Consider the following 22,419-nt stretch of genomic DNA (forward strand, 5'->3'; position numbering starts at 1 on the left):
TCTGTTAATATGTAGTAAGCCCCTGATGTCTGCCAGGCTCAGAGACTGCAGCGGTGAACAAATTGAAGAGAAAGCACTGTCCACACGTAATTTATATTCTCTGGGGACAGATAATAAAATGAATAACATGCGTAGTATTTTATAGATTGTGGCAAGTGCTATGGGTAAAAAGCAAGGAAAAGAGATAGGTTCTAAGGCAGTTGGGTGCCTTAAGTTTGAGGGATAGATGGCACAGTGGGCACCCACCAAGAGAGGTTAGAACGGTGAGAGTGAGGGGCATCACAGGAGAGAAAATCATAAATTAAGGGGCCAGGTCATACAGGCTTTTGTAGGCCATCGAAACAACACCGGCTTTAATTCTGAATGTAGTGGGAAGGTTTTAGAAGGTTTTGAGCAGAGGTGACATCATGTGACTTAATGTTTTAACAGCATTATTTTGGCTGCTCTAAGGAAGCAAGGGGCGAAGCAGAGAGACCAGTTAGACTATTGGCATACTTCAGACAAGAGAAGGTGCTGGCTTGGATGGTCATGGTGGAGGTGGTGAGATGTGGTCAGTTCTGGATATGCTTTGAAGCTGCAGTCTGTAGGGTTTGCTTATGGGTTATCATGAGGTATGAAAGTCAGTACCATATGGTCACGTCTGCCATGTTCTCTTGGTCACACAGGTGTATGTGGAGTATGTGTGGTCTGATGTGCGAGGGGCTTACACTGGGATGTGAATACAGGTGGCGGGGATCATTGGGGACAGTCCAACAATGTGGGAAGGCGGAATGGACGCTAGAGAGACAACCACCAGTGTCTTCTGCAATGAGGCTCAGAGAAGTTAAGCCACTTGCCAAAACTGTACATGTGATCCTGAGAGACTATCAGATATCACTCTATTGTGAAATAACCTTTTCTTATTGATTACTGAAATATATTGAGTTATCAGCCCATTTTAGATTACTAAGATGCATCTCTTTTTCAGTTATTGAATTTGGAGATGGATTGTTCTAAAAATCTGTGGCTACACCTTCCATTTTCTCCAGTTCTGAGCTCATCCCCTTCTTTACTATTCTGGACGTTATCCTGAACTGTTTCTTGAGATCAAGAGTTTATCTGAAATGACTTCTTCAAATAGTTTCATTCAAAATCTGCCTCCTAAGCCAGTTCCATCCCCTCAAGAAAACTCCCGCTATGACCCCTCTCCCCCTCACCACCCCCCCATCCACTCCTGCCTCTGTCTTCCCAGCATGGGTGCCAGAATCCATGCCTCCCAGAGCTTTGCCTTCTCCCCCCAAGCCTTTCCCATTGGTGTTCTGGAGCTGCTTTTTTACAGCTAACCAAGAGAGAAAATGACCCCTCCCCCATTTTGAGCCAAAGAGAGAAATGTGTGTCTCAGGGACACACACTCTTTTCTATTGAAAAGAACAGTATGTTTGGTACAAAGGACACAGCCACATAAATGCAGAGAATGTAAAGAGGAAATCATCTTGAGAGCTTCAGGAATCACAGCCCTCATGCCTGATGTGCTGTAAGAACTTGACCCTTTTCCTTACCGAGAATGGTAAGGGTCAGGCACGAGGCATCATGGCCACAGGCAAGAATCAGGGGTTAAGAGTAAAAGAGAAAATAAAAAGTACCAACCTTGATTATTCACGCATGCCAAATAATTCACGCATGCATACACTATATCACTTTGTCTTAATAATATGACCGAGGCTCAGAGAGGTTGAACAGCTTGTTCCTGGACACACGACTAGTCACTGACAAAGCCTGAAACAGATGAAAAATAAGTTGGTTTGACTACTGCCTGCCAGTACGAAGTGTTTTTCATTCACTCCTTTGGCAAATACAAATTCAGGGCTGTCTGTGTGAATCCTTGCTACTTTGCTTTTTAACTTGCCTGTGCTTAGGCTGAAACATTAATAACAGATTGGGTTTGTTGACGTTTTGAGGAGGACCGATAAATGGCATCCCTCTTCTTCGCTGAACTGAGATATCATTAAGTAGTAGATACAGGAATCAGACAGGTGAGGATCAAAATACCATGTTCATACTGACATGGTGAGATGTGAGGATACGGCTCAGTATATAGCCACAGCTGGGCTCCCGAAGTGACCTTCCCTTAAATCTACTCCCTACCTCCATGGACGGGCAGACATCCTGACGTTGGGCTAGTGTAAAAAGGGGAGCCCTCCCTTTCTCCTCCCCTTCACACTAATCCCTCCCCTGAGGGAGGGTCCCAGGTAGAGGGCCCCCCTGTGAGACACGCCCACAGCAAATGAGAAGATCATGTGAGCTCCCTTGCGGACCCAGCCCCACACGTGGGGGCACAGTACACACCAGACCTCTGCGCCTCAACCCTCATGATGAGACAAGACTACAGTGCACTGGAAAGTGAGTCAAGCAAGACGACCTGAGGCATTTACACAGACATTGGCTCTGACGGGAGGCAAGAAATGAAAGAGAGCCAGAGATTAGCCGTATCGAGAGAGTTTCTTCAAGATGGACTTGAGCTTCTCTAAATACTAGTGGGAGGCCCAGAGAGCAGAGGGTGGCAGATCCAAGAGAGAGAAAACATCATTGTCAGACAAGCTCCTCAGAATTTGAAGGCCGTAGAATGCCCATGGTTTTGCTGGGTTTAAGCCTTCGGAAGGAGGAGGGACAGGAGAGAAAGAGAAAAGAATGGTACGATGCTGGCGAGGTGTGGGTCTGGTGGCAGAGAATGGAAGGAGTTTCGTATTTTTGCCTGGGAAGGAAGGCACGATCATTTAAAAGGTGGCTATTCAAAGCCTCTCTTTCAACTTTCCAGCTGATCTCTAAGCATCTCTCTTGGTCAGCCCATTCTCACAGTATCGAAGTGTTCCTTACCATGTTGGATCTTGCTTTGCTAAGCACCCTATTAACTAAACCTAGAACTTTTGGCTTCCTTTTTCATACTGAGGTCAACTTCATTAACGTAAGTTAGGGGGACTTTGAGAAGTGAGGCTAGAATTCTAATACCTAATGCAGCCTTGCTTCTGGGTTTAGAGTGTGGACACTCGCTGTCTTATAAATGGTGTTTTGGAAGACAGCTCTCCATAAAGGATCCCACACCCTCTCAGTGATTTTAACTACTTGGGGAAATCATAAAAGTTGAGCCTCTTTGGTGTCGCCCTGGGAAGGAAAGCGAAGAGTAGCTTCAGCCAATAGCTTTGGGCTTCCGTTCTCTGGCTTACAAGGCAAATGGCATCTTCCAGCCCAGGGATCAGGTGCTGCTGTCCTGGACACTTGATGGTGGATGAGTTTAAAAAAAAAAATGCAGTAGTTCCCAGCATGCAACTGACACCTTTTTCCTATTAAGCAAAGCAAATTTAAGAATGATCCATATGTGAACTGCTTTCAGTTCTGTCTTCCCCAGCGTTCATTCCAGTGAGAAATCCTTTAAAAGGGAGTTAGTAAATCTAATTCCAATCACGGATCCTTCTGAAGATTCTAAAGTGGGGTATCTCCCTTCATGCCAACTCCAAATTACAAAGTAGATGAATAAATGCTCCCTTGCCTGTTTCTGGTTCGAGCCTGGTGGAAGACTGGGGTGACATGCAGTGCCCCCACCCTGAGATGCCCTCAGGAAGACAGTTCACAGCCCAGAACCCCCATTCCCGGCACCCTTGCTCAATGCCCCCCCCCAAGGGGGCCTTAGACGCACCACATTTGCTGCTTATTTGTGGTAAGCCGTTAATATCACAGGGAAAGATTCTGTCTTGACTTACTTCAATTAAAAAATTATTTCTCCCACCCCGGATTGTGCCCCAGTGCTCTAGCAAACGTTTCTTTTCTGTGGCATAATGGTAAATTCCTCCCACTTATCACTCTATCCATTCTGAAAGATTAAAAAAAGTCCTTCCACCAGCTCTGCCTTGGCTCCTCTTTGCAGGGTTTCCCCAAATCCATCGTGTGCCCAGTGGTGGTTTTGTGAAAGGCCAGATTCATTTAATCTCTCCGTTGTGATGTGCAAAGATCCCGAGAAAGGAAAGATCGTGATTTATATGAAACACTTGAGCTTCTTCTCTCTACCCTCCTCCTCCAAGAAGATGTCATAACCAATCCGTCAGTGCTCTGAGCTCTGTGTGTTTTCTCTCCCCTCTAAGCATCAGAGATCTGTGTCGAGTTAGAGCTAAATCATGGGACACATTTAATTAAAAGACAAATGGCAAAATAATGTTGTGGTGGATGCTTTCTAACCGTGGTCTGTTAGGTTTTAATTATGCGTCGTAAATTGTGAAAGCCAATCCACTGCGTGTCTTTGCGTGCTCTGGTTCTTTTTCATCACAAAGAAAATGTTCTCAGCTGCTGACAGGATGGGACTTGGAGTCTGTGCAGAGCAACTTGATCTTACCCGATGGTGACTCAGCAACTTGCCGAATCCAATTAGCAGTTTTGTAGCTACTTACTCAAAAGGACCATAGTAAAGCCTGACTTCAGACATCTCAAACCGCTGGATCTCCCAGCGAACAACCTGCTTGTTTATAATCAACCAGTTCCCATGGCCAGAGTGTCATAGATCAGGTGCTCGGTGCCATGCTGACCTAGGAACGTGCTTCCTCCAGGGTCCCAGCTTTTCATCCATCCTTGCCTGGGACAGAGACCTAAGCATTTAGAGACTCAGAGTGAAGAAGCCAGAAATCTTAGTGACCGTCTAGTCCGTATGAAGGAACAGAGGCCTAACGATGTTAGGTGCTTGCTCAGAATTTCCCGAGTGGTTAGGGGAAAGGCTAGTATCTTAGGAACCCAAACTTCTTGATAGCCTTGATACCCCAAACTTCTTGATGCTGTTTCCCGGTGCCCCACCGCCAGTTTTCTCACCCAGAACCCCATCTTAGGAAAGGGGTAGCAGGGTGTTCTGGAGAGATCCCTGCAGACTCTGCCCCCACTAGCAGAGCAGGTGAAGTAGGCAACACAGTGGTAAGCCATTAAGTGGGCAAATCACCCAATCCCTCTGGGTCTCAGTTTCCCTATTGTTGCCATGGGATTAATGCTGTATAAGAGAGTTTTGAAAATATCTAAGATCAGATACTCAGAGTGTATTATAAAAATACTTAGTCCTTTTTAAACAAAAGTGCCCAAAACAAAGTAACAGTTCAGCCCCCAGAATTTCCTGCTGGCCTGATTTGGGGACGTTGAGACAGAGGGAGGATAAGAGAGAAGGAGAGAGAAAGTACATGTGTTGCATGGAAACGTTATGAATCAAAGTCACTTCTGCAAACACTGAAGAAAGCAGATGGCCAGAGGGGTCTCTGCTTTGTACATCAATTTATTTGGCTGATAACAAAGAGAAAGGGTGCTCCCTCTGGCATTTTTGCTGGAAGGCCAGAATTTATACTTCTCCCTCCATTCCAGCTATAGAGTTCTCCCTGGTGTCTGCCAACAGGACACTAGATCCCTCTGCAACTTTTCTCCTTAGATACTTGTCTGTGCTTTGGGAGTTGCTGTTTCTGCCATTGGCACAGACTTATATGTAGACCTAGAGACTAAGGTAAATGAGCATCTTCTAATGAATTGTTCCTGTGATCGGCTCTGGCACAGAGCTGTCAGTCATCCAGGCCTTTCTGTTGCCTCCCCTTACCTCCCCATGTTAAGACGCTTGTAGGTTTCATGGCTTTGTCTTATCCGTTGAAAAGGGAGCAGCAGATCTGTCTTTTCTCTTTGCTCTATTTTGATTTGTCCTGTGGCCAGAGGTAACTGCAGAACGTGGTTTTCAAAAACAAAACCAACTAGGCTAGAACTTCCAAATCAACTGCAGTCAACACAGCGTTTCACAGAGAGACTCACCAACCACTCCCATGTAGTTTTAATGAAAACCAGTAGTCCGGGTTCAGCCAGCACTGTGGTGATGCTAACAGGGAAGCTGCTTAGACATCATGCAGCCTGAGGTGCTCAAAGGCCAGGAGCAGCATGATGGTGAGGGTATAGTACTTAGCACCTGGAGCCCAAGAAATTTCTTTTAATCTTAATGCTCTTGTTTATTTTTCTCTTCTTCTGTAAATCTAGGGACACATAACTTTTTTATTAATCTAAATAAATGTATGTGCTGCTTACCAAACAAATTAGTTAGCAAAGGTTACAATGCTAATACTAATTATAGTAACTAGTGATTTGTTTTGTTTTGTTTTTAATTATTTATTTATTTGACAGACAGATCACAGGTAGGCAGAGAGGCAGGCAGAAGGGGAAGGGGGAGCAGGCCCCCCGCTGAGCAGAGAGCCGGATGCGAGGCTCAATCCCAGGACCCTGAGATGACTATCTGAGCCAAAGGCAGAGGCCTAACCCACTGAGCCACCCAGGTGCCCCAGTAACTGGTATTATTTTTTAATCAGGTATTTATTTTGTGTCAGGCACTGTGTTGGAATCTTTACACATACATCTATAAGATATAGTGTAGCCCCATGAAGAGGTGTTAAAAATTAGGCTTATAGAGATCCAGCAACTTTCCAGAAAGAAATCACACCCAGCATGTGCTGTCAGCAGGTCTGTGTGCCTCCCGACCATGGGCTCTCAACTCTTCAGCTGTATGGCCTCATGGGGTATTTTAGCAAGTTATTGCTTCTTTGGGAAGCCTGTGACTGATGGTTGGAATGGGAGATCGGCTTTCTGAGCTGCTTACTCCAACTTAGAGCAATTCTGGGACTACTGTCTGAGCTGGAGCTATCCCCGAACACTGTGGCATCTGAATCCTAGCTTTCAGCTGGTTGTGATCCCAGCCATCCTATTAGTCTTTCTCTGAGTTATTACTAATTACTAATTCCTCTTCTTTGATCTGCTCTCTTTTGGAATTCAGTTTCCTTCCTAAAATATACCTTTCACAGGTCTTTAGTGTAAGGTATTGAGCAGTAAACCTCTCATGTTGTCTCACTTTGTCTGAAAGTGTTTTGATTTTGCCATTTTTCTGGAATAACAGTTTAGCTGAGTACAATTGATACAGGTTGACATTTTGTTGGTACTATTCCATTCACTCCTGACCTCCAGAGCTATTGAGAAGTTGACCATTTCTTGCATTATTCCTTTGTAAGTTCTGTATTTTTCCCCTCTAGTTGTTGTCAAGGTCATCTCTTTGTCCTAAGTGTTTTGCAGTTTCATTACCATGTGTCTGGTGCAGACTTGTTTCCTTTTACCCCATTCAGAATTTACTGTGCTTCCAGAGTCCGAGGATTTCATTAATTCTGGAAGTTTCTTGCTGTTACCTTTTCAGATATTGCCTCTCTTTGTTCTCTCTCTAGGCTTCTTCTGGTCCTCATATTCTATCCTATGCTTCTTGCCCTCTCTCCTGTCTTCCATTTCTGTCCTTCACTCTGCTGCCTGCTAAATAGCTCCTCAGACCTGTCTTCCAGTTTACTAATTCTTCATTTAGCTGTGTCTAATCTGTCATTTTAACTTTTCCACCCATTTTAAAATTATAACTATATTTTTCTATACATTTTTTGCATGAACCAACTCAGTAAATATAAAATAAACAAAAGTAAATGGCTTTTAAATCTCACTGACAGAAAACTTGGCAAGTACTCAAAGTTTTTAGAGGTCATTGGAACCTCTCTCTCCAGAAAGGAATCTTCCTCACATTCTGAGGGGCAGATGGGAACTCCCGACAAATGATGGTATCTGGGTTAGTACCCCCTTCCATATAAGGATTGTTCTGCACTACAGACAATGACAGGGTCTGCAGGAAGTATGGCCTTTGACACAGAATGAGTCACTGGAGAAGATGATGTTACTATTTACAAAGGATTAGCAATTCAGATCTAAGGCATTCACCTTGCCACTGATTACAAATCTCTAGGAACAGCCACCAAATCAGCCTTGAGTTTCTCACCGGTGTCTGACTATTGGCCGCCTTCAGAGGCAGTATTCACATGGTTGCTTGCATTTTTTATGTGGGGCTAGTTCTGATTTGCTATTCTCTTTTCTTAATGTTCTTTCTTATGGTTCTTTTATGTCTTTGGAGCATTTTAAAATGTTTAAATCCACTTTTAAGCATTTTAAACACTTCTCTGGTTGTTTTTGTGTCTGAAATTCTTGGGGTACTAATCATGTGTTTTTTATCTAATGACTCAGGCATATCATGGGTCATTTCCTCATGTGCTCTGTAGTTTTTGGCTGTGAGGTTGTGTTCTTTGGAGCTTTTCCTGAAGTGATCCCATGTAGCTAACCTTCTCTCCAGAGTGTTCTGCATTTTCCTCTGCCAGGTATCCTAGAGTAGCACCATTCCAGGACCAATTTTATATTGATTTCTCAGCTTGAAGATCTGAGGAATTGTATGTTTTGGATCCAAAAGCCTCTTGTGACACTGGGATTGTGATTCTCAGGGTAGACTCCTTTACATTGTTCTCAGAATCTAAGCAGAGACAAGATTCCTTTGCTCCTCTTTGTGCCAAGGATGTATTTTTCTCCTTAGTCTACTGTTTTATTTGGTTGTACCAGCTTTGTGCAGGAATCCACCTTCTTGCTTCATGTGGACAAAATCCTTCATCTCTGTTCCCATGTGGACATTAAAATATAAACTTCAGGTTACAATAACTGATACTTCTCTTTGCTCTAGGCAACTGAAGCATTAGGCACTTACTATTGCACAGGGGTTTTTTTTTCCTTTATTTTTTGTACCTGGAGATTTTCACTTGCTTTCATATGATCTATTTAGCTATCTACTTCTTTTCAAAGCCAATGTCTTTGTATGTTATCCAACACATCTGGGAGTATATAGCAGTAGGATCTTTATTTTATTCTGCCATCATTCTGGAACCTTCCTAGCTCACTACTATCTTATTCTGAGCTAGTTGGCATACATGGAAGAGACAGACATATTCTTTGGTCACCTGTTCTAGCAATCTGTCCAAAACACACACTGTCCAACCCTGCACTCATTCCTTTGTCCAGAAAGAAGAAAAACTCAGCATGAAGTATGAAAGGAGGGAACCTAAAGATGTTAGCCCACACTAGTACTTTCTTCAAGGCATGAGCATGATAATGTCACATTGCCCTGTGAGTCCACAATTGAGGTGTCTTGATATTTTTCCTTTGAAAGTAACCCAGGGGCAGTCTTATCAAATCTTGCCTAATTATTTATTATGGACAGATTCAACTTCAGAAGACTATTTTTCCCCACAGTACACCAGAAATGTGAGCTTGATATCTTTTTTTTTTTTTTTTTGAAGTAAGAAAATACCAAAAAGAAAATACTTGTTTTCAGTGAGTTGGAAAATGGATAACTGTAATTCAATAATATTTTAAAATGGTTTACAGACTCTGACTCTGACTCTATTAGTACTTTCTTCGAAGTTGCTGACAGTGGTTTTTTCACATGACTTCAGTTTTTTCCTAACTGAGGGACTAGTTAAGAACAAATAGCATAGCTTCTGTTTTATTGAGGAAGAGGGGAGACCTGTAGAGGTCACTGGATTTATCCAAGTGGCAAAGATATCTAGGCCACCAAAAAAGCTATGTTGAACCAACCCACTTCCTTTGCCTGAAGCAAAATGGCTATTTTGTGGAAGTACATTTTAGGGCTATTCCTTCAAGTTTCATCAAGGGAACAGCCTTATGAAACTCACTACTGCCTTGAAAATAGTGAGACACTGGCCACTAATAGCAGTCAGTATCCCCAATCCAGGATTAAAAGCATAGCTTTGGAAGCATTTGGATTATTTCAGTTGTAATCCTATGTCTTACCTACTGTTTGAGTGACCTGGGCAAGTCACTTTTAACCTCTCTGAGCTATAGTTTTCTCACCTGCAAAATAGGATAAATAATTCCCATTAAGATAGGACTGTGACAAAAATTAAATAGGATAATGCATGTAGACATACTAAGTGACCGATAAAACATAGCCATTATTAATGAGAAGTTCCCTGTGGGAAGCCCAACCTGAGAAATTTCTTTTAGAATATTATGTTGGGGTAAGTTTTGCTTCCCTAAAGAACTGCAGTCTTCTCTCAGGCACTATGAAATATGGAATGGATAAGGCTTTCTTTTCATTTGGTTTGCAAGTGCTAAAGCAAGTTTATTATCTCCACTAGTTCAAACGCAACCTGCAGGTCTGGGTTCTGTGTTCTCCAGGTTTGACTGGCCTCGTCAATCTCATATGCTCTCTTATTCTGGCTTTGTTTGTTTTTCTTTTTCCCCCTGTATTTTCTGTGAATGATGAGGCTAAAATGAAACATGAAAGTGCCTAGCACGGAGTACATAGTAGATCACTCTTCCCTTTCAAATGTTTTTTTCTTGGGGCCCCCCGGAGTGGCTCAGTCAGTTAAGTATCTGACTCTTGATTTCAGGCCAGATCATAAGCTCAGGGCTGTGAGTTTGAGCCCTGTGTTCAGCTCTGTGCTGAGCATGGAACCTGCTTAGGATTCACTCTCCCTCTCTCTCTCTCTGCCCCTCCACCCCATCCCTGCTTTCTCTCTCTAAAAAAAATAAAATAAAATGTTTTTTTTCCTTTCTTCTTTCACCCTTGCTTTCTTTATACTTCCTACACTTTCTCTGCTAAGTAATATTTATTAATGAATTTATTCTTTCCCTGTTTTGTGATGAAGTCCTAGCCATATTTCTAAAAGCATCCTATAATATAATTGGTAAATAATATTCGTTACTGGGATATCCCTGGTTAAAAATAGTTAATGGTGGAGCACCTGGGTGGCTCAGTCGGTTGAGAATCCAGCTGTTGATCTCGGCTCAGCCATGATCTCAGGGTCATGAGATCGAGCACCCTATTGGGCACCCATGCTCAGTGCAGAGTCTGCTTGAGATTCTGTCTCTCCCTCTCTCTCTGCTCCTCACCTCCACTCGTGCACTGCCTCTCTTTCCTTCTCTCTCTCTCTTTTTCTGTCTCAAATAAATAAATAAATCTTAAAAATAAAGGTACTGGTGCCTGCAGCAGACATTAACAGGCTGAACAAAGTGTGCCTATAACAAAAAGATGAGCAGACCTGAATGAAAAGGAAGTGAGTCCCCACATATTCTGGCCGTGGCCTTCACTAAGTCACTGCATCTGTCTGGGCCTGCACCTGGCTCTGCAGAAGGAGGTGACCACCTATCAGGATTGCCGTGTGGGTCTCAACCAATAAAACTATAAAACCATGTACTATAAAACCATGTGCGTCTAAGGCTCTGGAAGCTGCATCACTTTATAATTGTTAATCTTTCTTATTGTTGCCACTGTTGCTAGTAACAAAGTATTTCAATTTTACAAAGATTATCTGATGGCAAAGCCCAGAGCTTTCTTTAATTTTATCAATATTTGGAATTTAAACATAGTTTTCATATAAGTGTTACAGGTTCTAGGACACATATCTGTTGGTTTGGTTTCCTCATGTTAGCTCTTCAGGGGAATAGATGGTCTGGGATAATCATGTCCTTCTCTATATGGTAAAAATAAATCCATTAGGGACGTCCATAACTGTGGTATGACTATAAAGGAGTGCACACAAACATTCCAACAACTTCTGAGTTGTTCACTGACACTTGCACAGGACACCACTCTGATCTACCCATTTAAGTTAATTGCCCTTTTATGTAGCCTCATGGCTCCATGTACCTCTTCTTCAAGCCCAGTAGGGTAGTAGCAGTTTATATTTCTTTCTAATTCTTTGATTAATGCCCATATTTTATGCTAGATTTTGAGCTTCATGAGGTCAGGTCTGTTTCGTTTTGTTTTATTCTACCATTAGGTCCTTATACCTGGCAAAATGCATGACATATATTGGATAGTCACTTCATCTGTTGGATGGATGGATGGGTGGGCAGATGTATAGACAGACATTTAATCTCAAAGACAGTGATGTCCAACATTATATGTGCTGCCTCCAACGCTGACTACCAATGGTCCTGGGAGTCCCTGCCAGGGCTGTTGTGGGACAGAATCCAGCACAAGTCAAGAGAAACATAGGACGCACTTGTCAGCTTAATGTAAAGGGAATCTCGCTCCCAACCTGCACTGGGAAAGCCTGAAATGGGCATCCCCAGAAATAATCCAGCAGAAGGCTTTTTAGAAAGTGCTCAAGCATGGGCCAGAAAATCTTTACAGTCCCATGTCTTGGATTCTGTGATTCCATAAAATATGTTGCTTGTGTGATGAATCCTTAACCAAGATATCACTGCTGTACTCCAGCCTAGAATACTATGGATAGAAGAAGCTCATCCTAACAGCCAAGTCTCTATTTTGTCACTCTCTCCCTCAACCTCCCACTCACTATTTGTCAAGACATAGTACTGTTAATTAGACCCAGAGACTCCCTCCTCAAAAACGTTTGCAAAATAACTCTAAGTCACTAGAAATGTATATAAATTTCTCTTTCCTAATACTTCCTTCATAGTTAGACACGGAGTCTTTCTTAAAGTAATTAGCACATTTCATCCATTACTCACTAAAGAAATTTATCTATACAGCGTAACACAGTTATGAGTAATTCTACTTATAAATATGGGATTGAGGATAGATCTGTAGCATACCCCCTTGGTTGGGTGGCTGTTACTATCAGATCGGTGACATGGTAAACCATAATATCTGAGCAATCCTCTATTGTTTTGGGGGAGTAAGATTTGAAGTTCGCTGAGGGCCAGACTCTAGATACAATAAAACTGCCCAGAGCAGTCAAGATATTACAGAGACATGATCCTAGACTTTGTTGTTTTGGTTGATTGCTTAATGATGCATTTTCACTTGAGGCTTCTGAACCAGAACATGAGGCCCTCCTCTATAATCCCCACCCACTCTGCAGCCTCCTCCCCGACCAGTTCTGTACTATAGAAAGGTATAGACCCATACCAGCCACTCTGAACTACTCACCTCTCCTCAATCTGTCCATGCATGTCGGTGCTTCTGTCTGTGCCTTTGCAGAAATGACCCTTCCCTCATACAGGGTCAGTCACTTCCTGTACATGCTGTGACCAAAGCTGGCTTCCTGCTGTGATTGTAGCCTTCTCCCAGCAGATCATGCATCCTCTGGACACCTCTTCTCTGGACCATTTGTCCCTGCAACATACACTCAGCAATTCCGCATTGAAATGGAAGAGGAAAAAGATACTGAGCGCCTCCCGGCCAGTACTTGTGTCATTTTGCCAGCTGGATTCCCCCCTTGGCCTTCACCTGCAAAAATCCTAATCATACTTTAAGATCTAAATCTAATCTCATCTCCCCTCCCAATCTTTCTCACTGCTAAGCCATTTACAGTCCGTGTCATTCATTTAACATTTAGCATGAATAGCTTTGTCCTGTTGGTGTATTTCCATGTATAAATGTCTTAAACCCCAAATAGATGGTAATCTAGCCTAATCCTTTTTGTATTATTTTGGGATACTTCTTCCCTCTAACACTGCCACTGAGTTGTGCACAGAGAAGCCACTCTATGAATATTTATATATTGATCAAGCAATTCGTATTTTGTATCTCCCACAATGTCTGCCTCAGCACAGGATAAATAATTACTGATCAATTGATTGAGTTGGAAATGTAGCACTTCACCTACCACAAATCTTCTGTTTTGTAACCTGACTCATCCACCAAAGTGTCAACACATTTGGGAAGCTGCCATGTAACAGTAGAGAGTTAAAGTTAGCTCTGTTGACTTTGGCTTGGCAGACTAAGCCAGGGAGAAAAATAAAACCTCTTCCAAATTTTCCACACAACCAAAAAGCACAGAGCTTTGGAAATCTGTGCAAAATGAGCCATTACTCCAAGCTGGTTAGAAGTGTGTGAGGATGGTTTGGAAAACTATGGAATAGTTGACGAGAATTATTCAAATGTGGTCAAACCTCGTTGTAGCTTTATGAGCAGGATATCATAAAAATTCATTTGTGTGAAATGCAGGGCAGCTTAGTAGCTAGGTTAACAAAATCAAAATGAACCATTTGGGAGGACAGAGACCAACCATGTTACACCCTTGCAACAGTCCTGCCACATGGATAGCAATAATTGGGGGATGGGGGTTTGTTCTTGTCTTCTGTTTATTTGTTTTTAATATAAATGTGAATTCCCAACCTCCATTTCTAGTAATAGTGAACTAGGTTATCTGGGCCAACGCTTCTCAAAATTTTTTTTTATTTTAATAAAATATACATAACATTGACCTTTTTCACCATTTTAAGTGTACAGTTCTGGGGCATTAAGCACATTGACACTTCTGTACAACTATCACCACCGTCCATCTCCAGGTCTTCTTTATCTTCCCAGACCCAAACTCTATCCCCATTCAACACTAACTCCTCCTCCTCCCTCCCCCAGTCCCTGGCAACCACCCTTCAACTTCCTGTCTCTATGAGTTTTCACAACTCTAGAGACCTTATATAAGTGGAGTTCTATGATTGATCTTTTGTGTCTGGCTTGTTTCAGTTACTATGATGCCTTCAGTTCCCTCTGTGTTGTAGCATGTATCCAAGTAGGGACCCATTTTTACAGATGGGGTGTTGAAGCTCCAATAATTCATCTGAGGTCTTTCTGTGTGGCCCAGAGTAGAGGCTCTATAATCTTCAGTTACATAAATAATAATACCAATCAGTAACTCTAAGTCTAAACTATGCTAAACCCTTAACATGTATTATTTTCATGCAGTTTCTTCAAAAAACCCTATGAGTTCATTATCTGTATCTTGGAATGAGAACCTGAATCAGATTAAGAACTGGCCCGAGTTCCTCTAGCGGAGAACTCACGGCACTGGTTAGTCTCTGTCTTGGGCCTCTCCATAAAAGATTCTATTAGACGATTTCCCCAAAGCAATTATTTTCCTATGTGCATGCATGTGGAAACCAAGAACATGGGCCCCACTCCCCAGGAGGCGTGAGCATGAACTCCTTCCTCCTGAGGAGCTTGGCGTGAGACCCTCATTGGGAAGTACCAGGAGAAACTACAGGGATTGATGTGAATAAAACCCTGGGGGTACTTTAAAACTTCCCTGAGGACTTGACAAGTGTTTGATATGAAAAAGCATTTCTTGCCGGCAAAATGTGTGTCTCTGAGGAGCTCTCGAGTTGCCAACATGCAAGCTGACTGGGAGCCGGGGTGGTAGGTGGGGAAGGCAGGTTTGAAAGCAACTCTACTCAAGCTGCACTCAGCAAGTCCCTTTTTCCCTGGCTCTGACTCTCCCTCCATCAAGGCCTGGATTGGAGTTGTCTTTCCCAAAGCAGTAACTGTCAGAGGAACCATCTGGTTTGGTTTCTTATGACTGACTCCCAGGAACAGAAATCCCTCTGGGAAGAACCACAGCAGCAACAGCAGTGAGAGGCAACTCTGATGCTAGCTGGATAGGAACTGGGGGGAGGGCCCCGCTCCAAATGGCCTACCAGGGAGCCTTGGGCCTAAGACTTACTGTTCTGAGAATGAGAAAGGCTAACCTCTTCGTTCTGGAGAGTATTGGGTGGGAGTTGGGGGGAGGGTAGTTCGTGAAGAGAGGCTAAAAGGTGTCCAGAGTGTCTGTTACAATTCGAGGTCTACCTTCTACAGGGAGACTTTCTTAGTGGGCTCTTTCAAGCCATAATCCAACCCGTTAAGCCAACTTCCTTCCCTCTTGCTTTGATCACTAATATCACTAATGCATCTTGTGTCCACGCGTCAGCCTATCTGGAAATTGCCCCAGATTGGGGCCCCCTGCTCTTTCATTCCATCCAGGCTCACACATACTGCTCGCTGGCTGGCTCATTTCCTCCACATGTGCACTTACTCTAGAAACTCCTCTGTTCTCTGCACTAACTCTTGGAAAGTTAGACCCTGAAGGAGCTTCAGGCCCATTCAGTCCGGGCCTCTCACTGGGGAGGCCACATAGACATTGCTGGGGCTTGACTGGGAGCTAGGTCTCCTGCCTCCCACACCTTGTATGTTCACCACAGAAATGATTTCAACAAAGTGCCAGAGGGAAGAATCGTTTGCTAAAGGAGCATGTGAGGTGGGGAGTGCGGCATGGCTGACCTCACACGGCAAGCACCAGGCTCCTCACGGCCTTGAGGGAAATGGTTCTCCATTGGGCTCCTCTCTGGTGACAGAAAGACCTTGGCAGACCACCAGTCCCTGGATGTGAGCTGGCTGAGTCGGGATTCTCCTCACTTGCTTATCTCTGTCCAGCTCAGTGCCTAGAGCACGCTGTTTGTGGACAGACTAAAGGAATCTGTGAGGAGACCAGTGATTACCCCTTGAAGCTCAAATGTTCTCAGTCTCTGTTAAAAATTCAAGCTCCAGCCAGCGACCAGCTCATTTTTGCCAATATCCCAACGCAGTGAAATCCCAGCACCAAAAAGAATGTTCGGACTCTTTCTTTAGACTTCCTTTAGTGAGATTTGCCCTCTCAAACTCAGACATGGGTCTTCTCATTTATTTTGCCGACAAGTAGAAGCCATTCAAGTACATAAGAGAGAATTTGTGTTTACCTTGAAAACTACAATTGTCCATATAGTCTCTTCTCTCCTCCAGGGAAATTTTCTCATCCTGAAGGTTGTGCCCGTGGGAGACTGGAGGGCGGGGGGTGGCAGCTTCCCAATGCCCAGCCCGCTGGGTGGGGTGGAGGGTGGACAGGAGCTGCTGCTGCAACACCCACCCCCGCGCCCCAATCCCATGCTCTTCCCGCAGCTCTCTGGATCCCCCGCAGTTCCTTGGCTTTGCAGCCTGACTTTTATAGGGCTCCTTAAGCAGGAAAGGCCTTTATTAAAAACCATCTCTGTCCTAGGGCTTCTCAGTTATGCCTCATGTGTGGCTTGTGCCCTCCGTTAGTCACAGGGCAGAGCTAGAAAGGAAGACGGCTCACGCCATCTCGTCCTTGAGCAGGAGGATTAAAGACATTACCCTTCTCAATAGCTTGCAAACCCTGTCATTTCCTAGGGGAAGTTGGGGTAGAAGGAAGAGGCTGGGGGTGGGACAGGAAGAGAGGAGGAATATGCTGGAGCACGAGGCATGGTACTTAATACTTGGGCTCTAAAACCCAAATTCCCTAGATTGTGTGTGTTTGTAATGAGGTGAAAATTAACCATTTTTAAAGTGGGCGGTTCAGGGGCATTTAGTACATTCTCAGTGTTAGGCAATCACACTACCTACCTAGTTCCAAAGCATTTCCTTCACCCCAGAACAAAGCCTCATACCCACTGTTCACCTTAAAATGGCCAGTGATCTTCCCAGCAAACCGTGTGTTTATTTGGGAATAAAAGAGAATTATAGTCCAGAACAAGCCGGCTATGACACAACCATAGGCAAGTCCCACAAATGAAAGAGAAGAAGGAGAACTTGAGAGGGATAAATTTGTCCCATTCATCCTCTTCTTTATGGGGAAGAAGGAGGAGTTGAGCGGGGTCGTTTTGGAAAAAGTCCATTGGAGAGAAGTGAGAGTTTGGGGTGATGACGGTTTCTCACTCACTGAGTTTTCCTGACCCGCAGGTGGTGGGTCCCTTGAAGGAGATGTGATGTAAATCTTTGCCCGTGGGGGCCTGTCACTGATGACTGTTGACTGGCGAGACCCTTCTGCTGGGGTCTGTAATAACGGACACTTCTGTTGGAGTCTGTGGTTGTCAGTTCTTCCTGTAACTGACATTCAGTGGTAGGGCTCCTCCTGCTAGGCTCCCCTTCTAGCCTCCCGGCCCCTTTACTAATTTATTAAGCTGTTTATGCCCATATTCCCTTCCCCCACCCTCTGGAAACCACCAGTCTGCTTTCGTCTGTATGAATTGCCCTCTTCCGGATGTTTCATGTGGTTGAAATGATGCAGTACGTGGTCTTCTGTGCCTGGCTTCTTTCACGTGGCCTGCTTTTGGAGGTTTATCCACACTGTAGCAGGTGTCAGCACTTCATTCCTTAAAGGACTGGATAATACTCCATGGTGTGGATATACCATATTTTGTGTATCCATTCATCCACTGATGGCCACATCCCCTGTTTGACTGTTTTAAGTGGAGCTGCTGTGAAAATTCTCATACAAGTGTTTGAACACCTGCTTTCAGTTCTTTTGGGTATATGCCTAGCAGTGGAGTGGCTGGGTCATAGGGTCATTCTCTGTTTAACCCTCTGAGGTACCACCAGACTGTTTTCCACAGTGGCTCTACCATCTACATTCCTGCCACATTGCCTGGTTTCAAACCCAGCCCTGCCACTTAGTAGTTGTTTCAAGTTGGGCGAGTTACTTTGCACTCCGTGCCTCAGTTTCCTCATTAGTATAAATCAGGACCGTAATGCTATGTACTCCGTGGGGTTTGGATGCTTCCAGGAGTGAACACCTCCAGAGGGCTTGGAATGGTGCCCAGTATGCAAGACTCACTACAGAAATGTTTCCTGCTGCTGTTACTGAGATATACTGAGGGTCATGGCAGATACAAGACTGGGAAGTTTCTGACTAAAAAGGTCCACATTGGGTGGTACAAAAGAATCATGGACTCTCTAATTTGCATACTTGGAGTTGGCACTGAGGGCATCCCTCCTTTGAGAGAGTCTGTCTTCATACCTACTCAGTGATAAGCCACAAGATCCCTCTTTTCTGTGACTCCATGGTTCTTGTGGAGAGCCCGCTCCTCAAGGCTGAGGAAACTCATGACCAACACCAACTCCACTTCTTCCAGTTCTCCAGCAAGCACAAGGAGGGCAGGAGTGTGTCCCAACAACTAGAAGCTCCAAAAAGAAGTCCCTAGAAAACAGAGGGCCACCTGGGCAGCTCAGTCAGTTAAGCATCTAACTCTTGATTTCAGCTCAGGCTGTGATCTCAGGGTCAGGGAATCCAGCTTTGTATCGGGCTCCGCACTCCGCATAGAGTCTGCTTGTCCCTCTCTCTCTGCTCCTCCCCTGGCTCATGTGTGCTCTCTCTCTCTCTTTCTCAAATAAATAAATGAAATCTTTAAAAAAAAAAAAAAAAGGAAGTTCCTAGAAAACAAATAAAAGTAAATCTTCTCTCTCTCACCAGTAATGTAAGGAAAAGGCAAAACTGGTTGATTTTCAGCTGAATCTACTGAATTACCATCAAATATTCTGCCAATTTTATTTCTCTCAATTTATAAAATTAATCCATATGTTTGTGATTCATTTATGCCTCACTCATCGAAATGTTTTCTAAAAGCTGTTTGAATCCCACGAATCCTGATGGGGGCCTTCTCCAAAGCACATAGAAGCAAGATGATAAATTTTTCCCATTCATCTTGGGTTGGAAATCTCGGCTTGTCGAGCAGCCATATTACCAACTCTTAAGCAAGTAAGAGACGCCAGAGTGAACTGACGAGAACGTGTACTAACTAATAGTTGCCACCAGGATCCTCTGGCCTCACACTCGTATAGCACTTCATAGTTTGCAGAGCCCTGTCACTTTCTAGATAGGTCTCTACAACCGTTTGGAGAGCTTGGTGGAGTAAGGCGCTATGCTGTTAGCTCTTTCAACAGAGAAGGAACAGAGACCAGGAAAGGTGTATCGAGGCCCAGAGATGGAGGGGCCAGTGCTAGGACCCTGTGCTCAGAAGGGGCCTCTGTGTCCCTCCCTCAGGCAGGGAATTAGAAGGGCTGGCACAGGATCCTCTTGCAGGGCTCGGTGCACCCTCCCCGCACACACAGGAAACCATCGCGCCCTTCCACGGTCCCCACGTCACTGACAATCTGGGCCCCCAGATCGTGAGGCCGCACTTGTTCTCATAAATGTTTGCATCACCTTCCGGCATCTACATCTCCTCCACCCTCCTTCTCCCTCCTTAACCCATTGCTCCTCTTCCAGAAGCTTCCATCTCTCAGACACTCGGGATGTTGCCGCGTCCTTTCTTGGTGACATCAGGTTGGAAGAAAAGCCTGTGTTCTGCACCCGGGGGAGGCTGGGCGGGGGCTTCCCGCAGCCACTAGAGGCCTAGTGCAGGGCCCAGTGCAATTAGCCATTGGGCAGTCCTTCTGCAGTGGACAGTCTCTTAAGGGCCCTAGCAGGGCAGGCCTTGTCCTTCCAGCAGCACTGCGTCTGCAGCACAGAGGCCTGTGGAGAAAGCCTCTTGTCCTCAGAGTATCTGTGGCTTGTCACATGCCTCTGTGGAGACCAAGTTCTGCAAAAGTCTCCACCACCTGGACCTTGGAAGCATGTCTGTCTGGCACAATTGTATGCTTTCCGTGGCCTACAGGGGTGTGAAGAGAGTGATCTCGCTCAGCCTTCGGGGACGGTCCTGGCCTTGGGACCCCAGTGTGCCTTCCACACATGATTGTTTCCTGTGCTGTGAGAAGGGTGGAGGCATACCGGCCTTGGCTCCTCACCCTGTCTGCTTCTCAGAGTCCCCTGGGGAGCCGACGGAAAACCCAGAAGCCAGACCCTGCATCCCAATTGCTGGACCATAATCTCCAGGGCTTGGAGACCCCTAAGAAGTGCCCTTCCCCTGGGGACTTGAGTGCATCTGGGCCGGCGGGAACTTGTTTGTTCAGGTCCGTGTTCCCCTAACACCACTTCCCACGCTGCACACAAGAGGTGCAGGCTGTTGTGGCGAGTGATGTCTCCCTACCACCCGGATCCGATCCTCAGCTCCCCACTGGGGTCGGCCTGCTCGGGGCCGCCAGCACGGCTCCTGCAGGCAGCAGGCACGCCTGTCCCTCACTCACCTGCCTTTCTCTTTCGCTCCCCAGGACACACAAGATCAGCCACTGCTACCGCATCACGTACCGCCACATGGAGCGGACCCTGTCCCAGAGAGAGGTCCGGCACGTGCACCAGGCGGTGCAGGAGGCCACGGTGCAGCTGCTGGGCGTAGAGGGCAGGTTTTGAGGCCACCGCCTGGACCAAGCTGCCGCCGCTCAAGGCTCCGGGGATTTGTGGGAGAGAAAAGGCTACTGTTAGTGGATGGGGGCATCTGTCATGTTTTGATAAGTGGGTCAGTGTTGGGACTTTCAGAAAATAAAGGATCGCTCCTAAGAAGCTGTTGACATAGTATTTGTCTTTTATTTGGGGAAAGAGGGAAAAAAGAAGCAATAATATAAGAGATCCCTCCTCTTCCTTGAAAAAGTGCTTTGCCCCTTGGTGCTCAGTGTGGTTAATTGGTCCCTAGGGTCCATTAAAGTATAAAGACCAGGCGTGATTTCTGGCCTGTCAGGCCCTTCCACCCTTGTAATGAGTGAAGACACAAAGAGACATCAGAAGTTCCAGACACCAGAAGATTGTTTGAGTCTGCTTCCATGCTTGCTTTCTTCTCTTCGTTTTCTGCTTTGCAAAGGGCAGGCTTCACACAGGGCACTAATGAAATGCCAGGGCCCCCCTCAAAAGTGAAGGCAGTCACGTGTCTGAATGGGGCAGGATAGTTCTTGTTTTTCATAAACCCGTGGCTTGGAGCCAGGCCTCTTGGCCCAGGGCTTGGGCTCAGCTTCCTTCTGGCCCAGCAGTGAGGAAGGAAAGGAGCAAGAGCCACCCCAGAGGCTGGGAGGCCCACAGGAACCCCGTCCTTGAATGCCTGCATTCATTGCCTCACAGAAGGCCCGTGCTTCCGGAGACGACCTTTAAGGAAGAATATGGGACTTTGATGTCCCCCCCTTTTCCATCCCAGGCACTTTGTAGTCTGCCGGCCTCACTCCTGACCATTTTTAATAATCAAATTCCATCCCTGGCAAGATGCTGGAGGCTGATGGAGGACTGCAAGGGCTGGGATAAATATTTGATGAGGGGTGGCCATTATCAGCTAGTGGCGTGGGGGGTGGGCAGCTGCTCTCAAAGGGAAGGAATGGGCTTTCATGTCATTCTACCTTGTTATTCATTTGTACTTTTCCTTTGGATTTTCGAGGAATTAAGGAAGCAGAACCCCAACTTCTGCACCCAGGCTTGGAATCTAACTGCTGTCCAAGGTCCTGGGGTCCCCTGGATACAGTTCCTTAAGTGGCTAGATCCGAGTGGGAAGGCACAATATGATTCGTAATGTCTTCTTCAGTAGCGTTTGCTAGCAGACCATTTCTGCTCCAGTCTTAGGCTGCATTTCCAGAGGTCCTATTCATCCCCAAGACCTGTTAGGCATTGATTAATATTCTCCAATAAAACAAGTTAGGTGGGTAATACCCAGACAATCAGGGTGCCGCCCCCTGGCCTTGAGCCAGAGCAAAGATTTGTCAGATCCTGTGCTTGGTCCAAACCCTCTTCCCCGGGCCTGGAGAAGTGACATTCAGAAGGCTTCACAGAGTGCTGTTCTGAACATCCCTCTCAATACACTATCAGTTATCTAAATTGTGCAAAGGAGACACTGAGCCCTAAAGGAGTCACAGGACTTGACCAGCAATGACACCCAGGAGGTGGCCGGCCTCACGCTCAAGCCTGCTGCGTCCAGATTAGTAACCTCCATCTACACATAAATTGGTTGGTGGTAGGGTCTGTGCCTCCCTCCCTCCGGCTCCTTGGGTCTCGGTTCCATTTGGAGAACGCCAGCTGCATGGGCTCCACTCCAATGGTCTGGCACTCACGCCTAACTGCCCCACCCCAGAGCCCAGGGAGAAGCCGGCTCTTGACTTTCCATGTGGCCCCCACC

At 45.4% G+C, this 22,419-nt stretch overlaps 1 protein-coding gene across 10 annotated transcripts in view; it reads left to right on the forward strand.

Annotated features, from left to right (window-relative positions):
- Nucleotides 1-20,831, forward strand: part of FARS2 (phenylalanyl-tRNA synthetase 2, mitochondrial) — a 529,842-nt gene extending 509,011 nt beyond the window's left edge. For all 10 annotated transcript variants that reach the window (XM_045066960.1, XM_045066961.1, XM_013056788.2 and 7 more), the window contains one exon: nucleotides 20,543-20,831. In XM_045066960.1, the coding sequence (XP_044922895.1) occupies nucleotides 20,543-20,681 (139 nt within the window). In that variant the 3' untranslated portion in view covers nucleotides 20,682-20,831. The remainder of the gene's footprint in view (nucleotides 1-20,542) is intronic.
- The last annotated feature ends 1,588 nt before the right edge of the window (nucleotides 20,832-22,419 follow it).

This window comes from Mustela putorius, unplaced genomic scaffold (assembly GCF_011764305.1).
Source record: "Mustela putorius furo isolate JIRA1106 unplaced genomic scaffold, ASM1176430v1.1 tig00003870_pilon_pilon_pilon, whole genome shotgun sequence".
Classification (NCBI taxonomy): domain Eukaryota; kingdom Metazoa; phylum Chordata; class Mammalia; order Carnivora; family Mustelidae; genus Mustela; species Mustela putorius.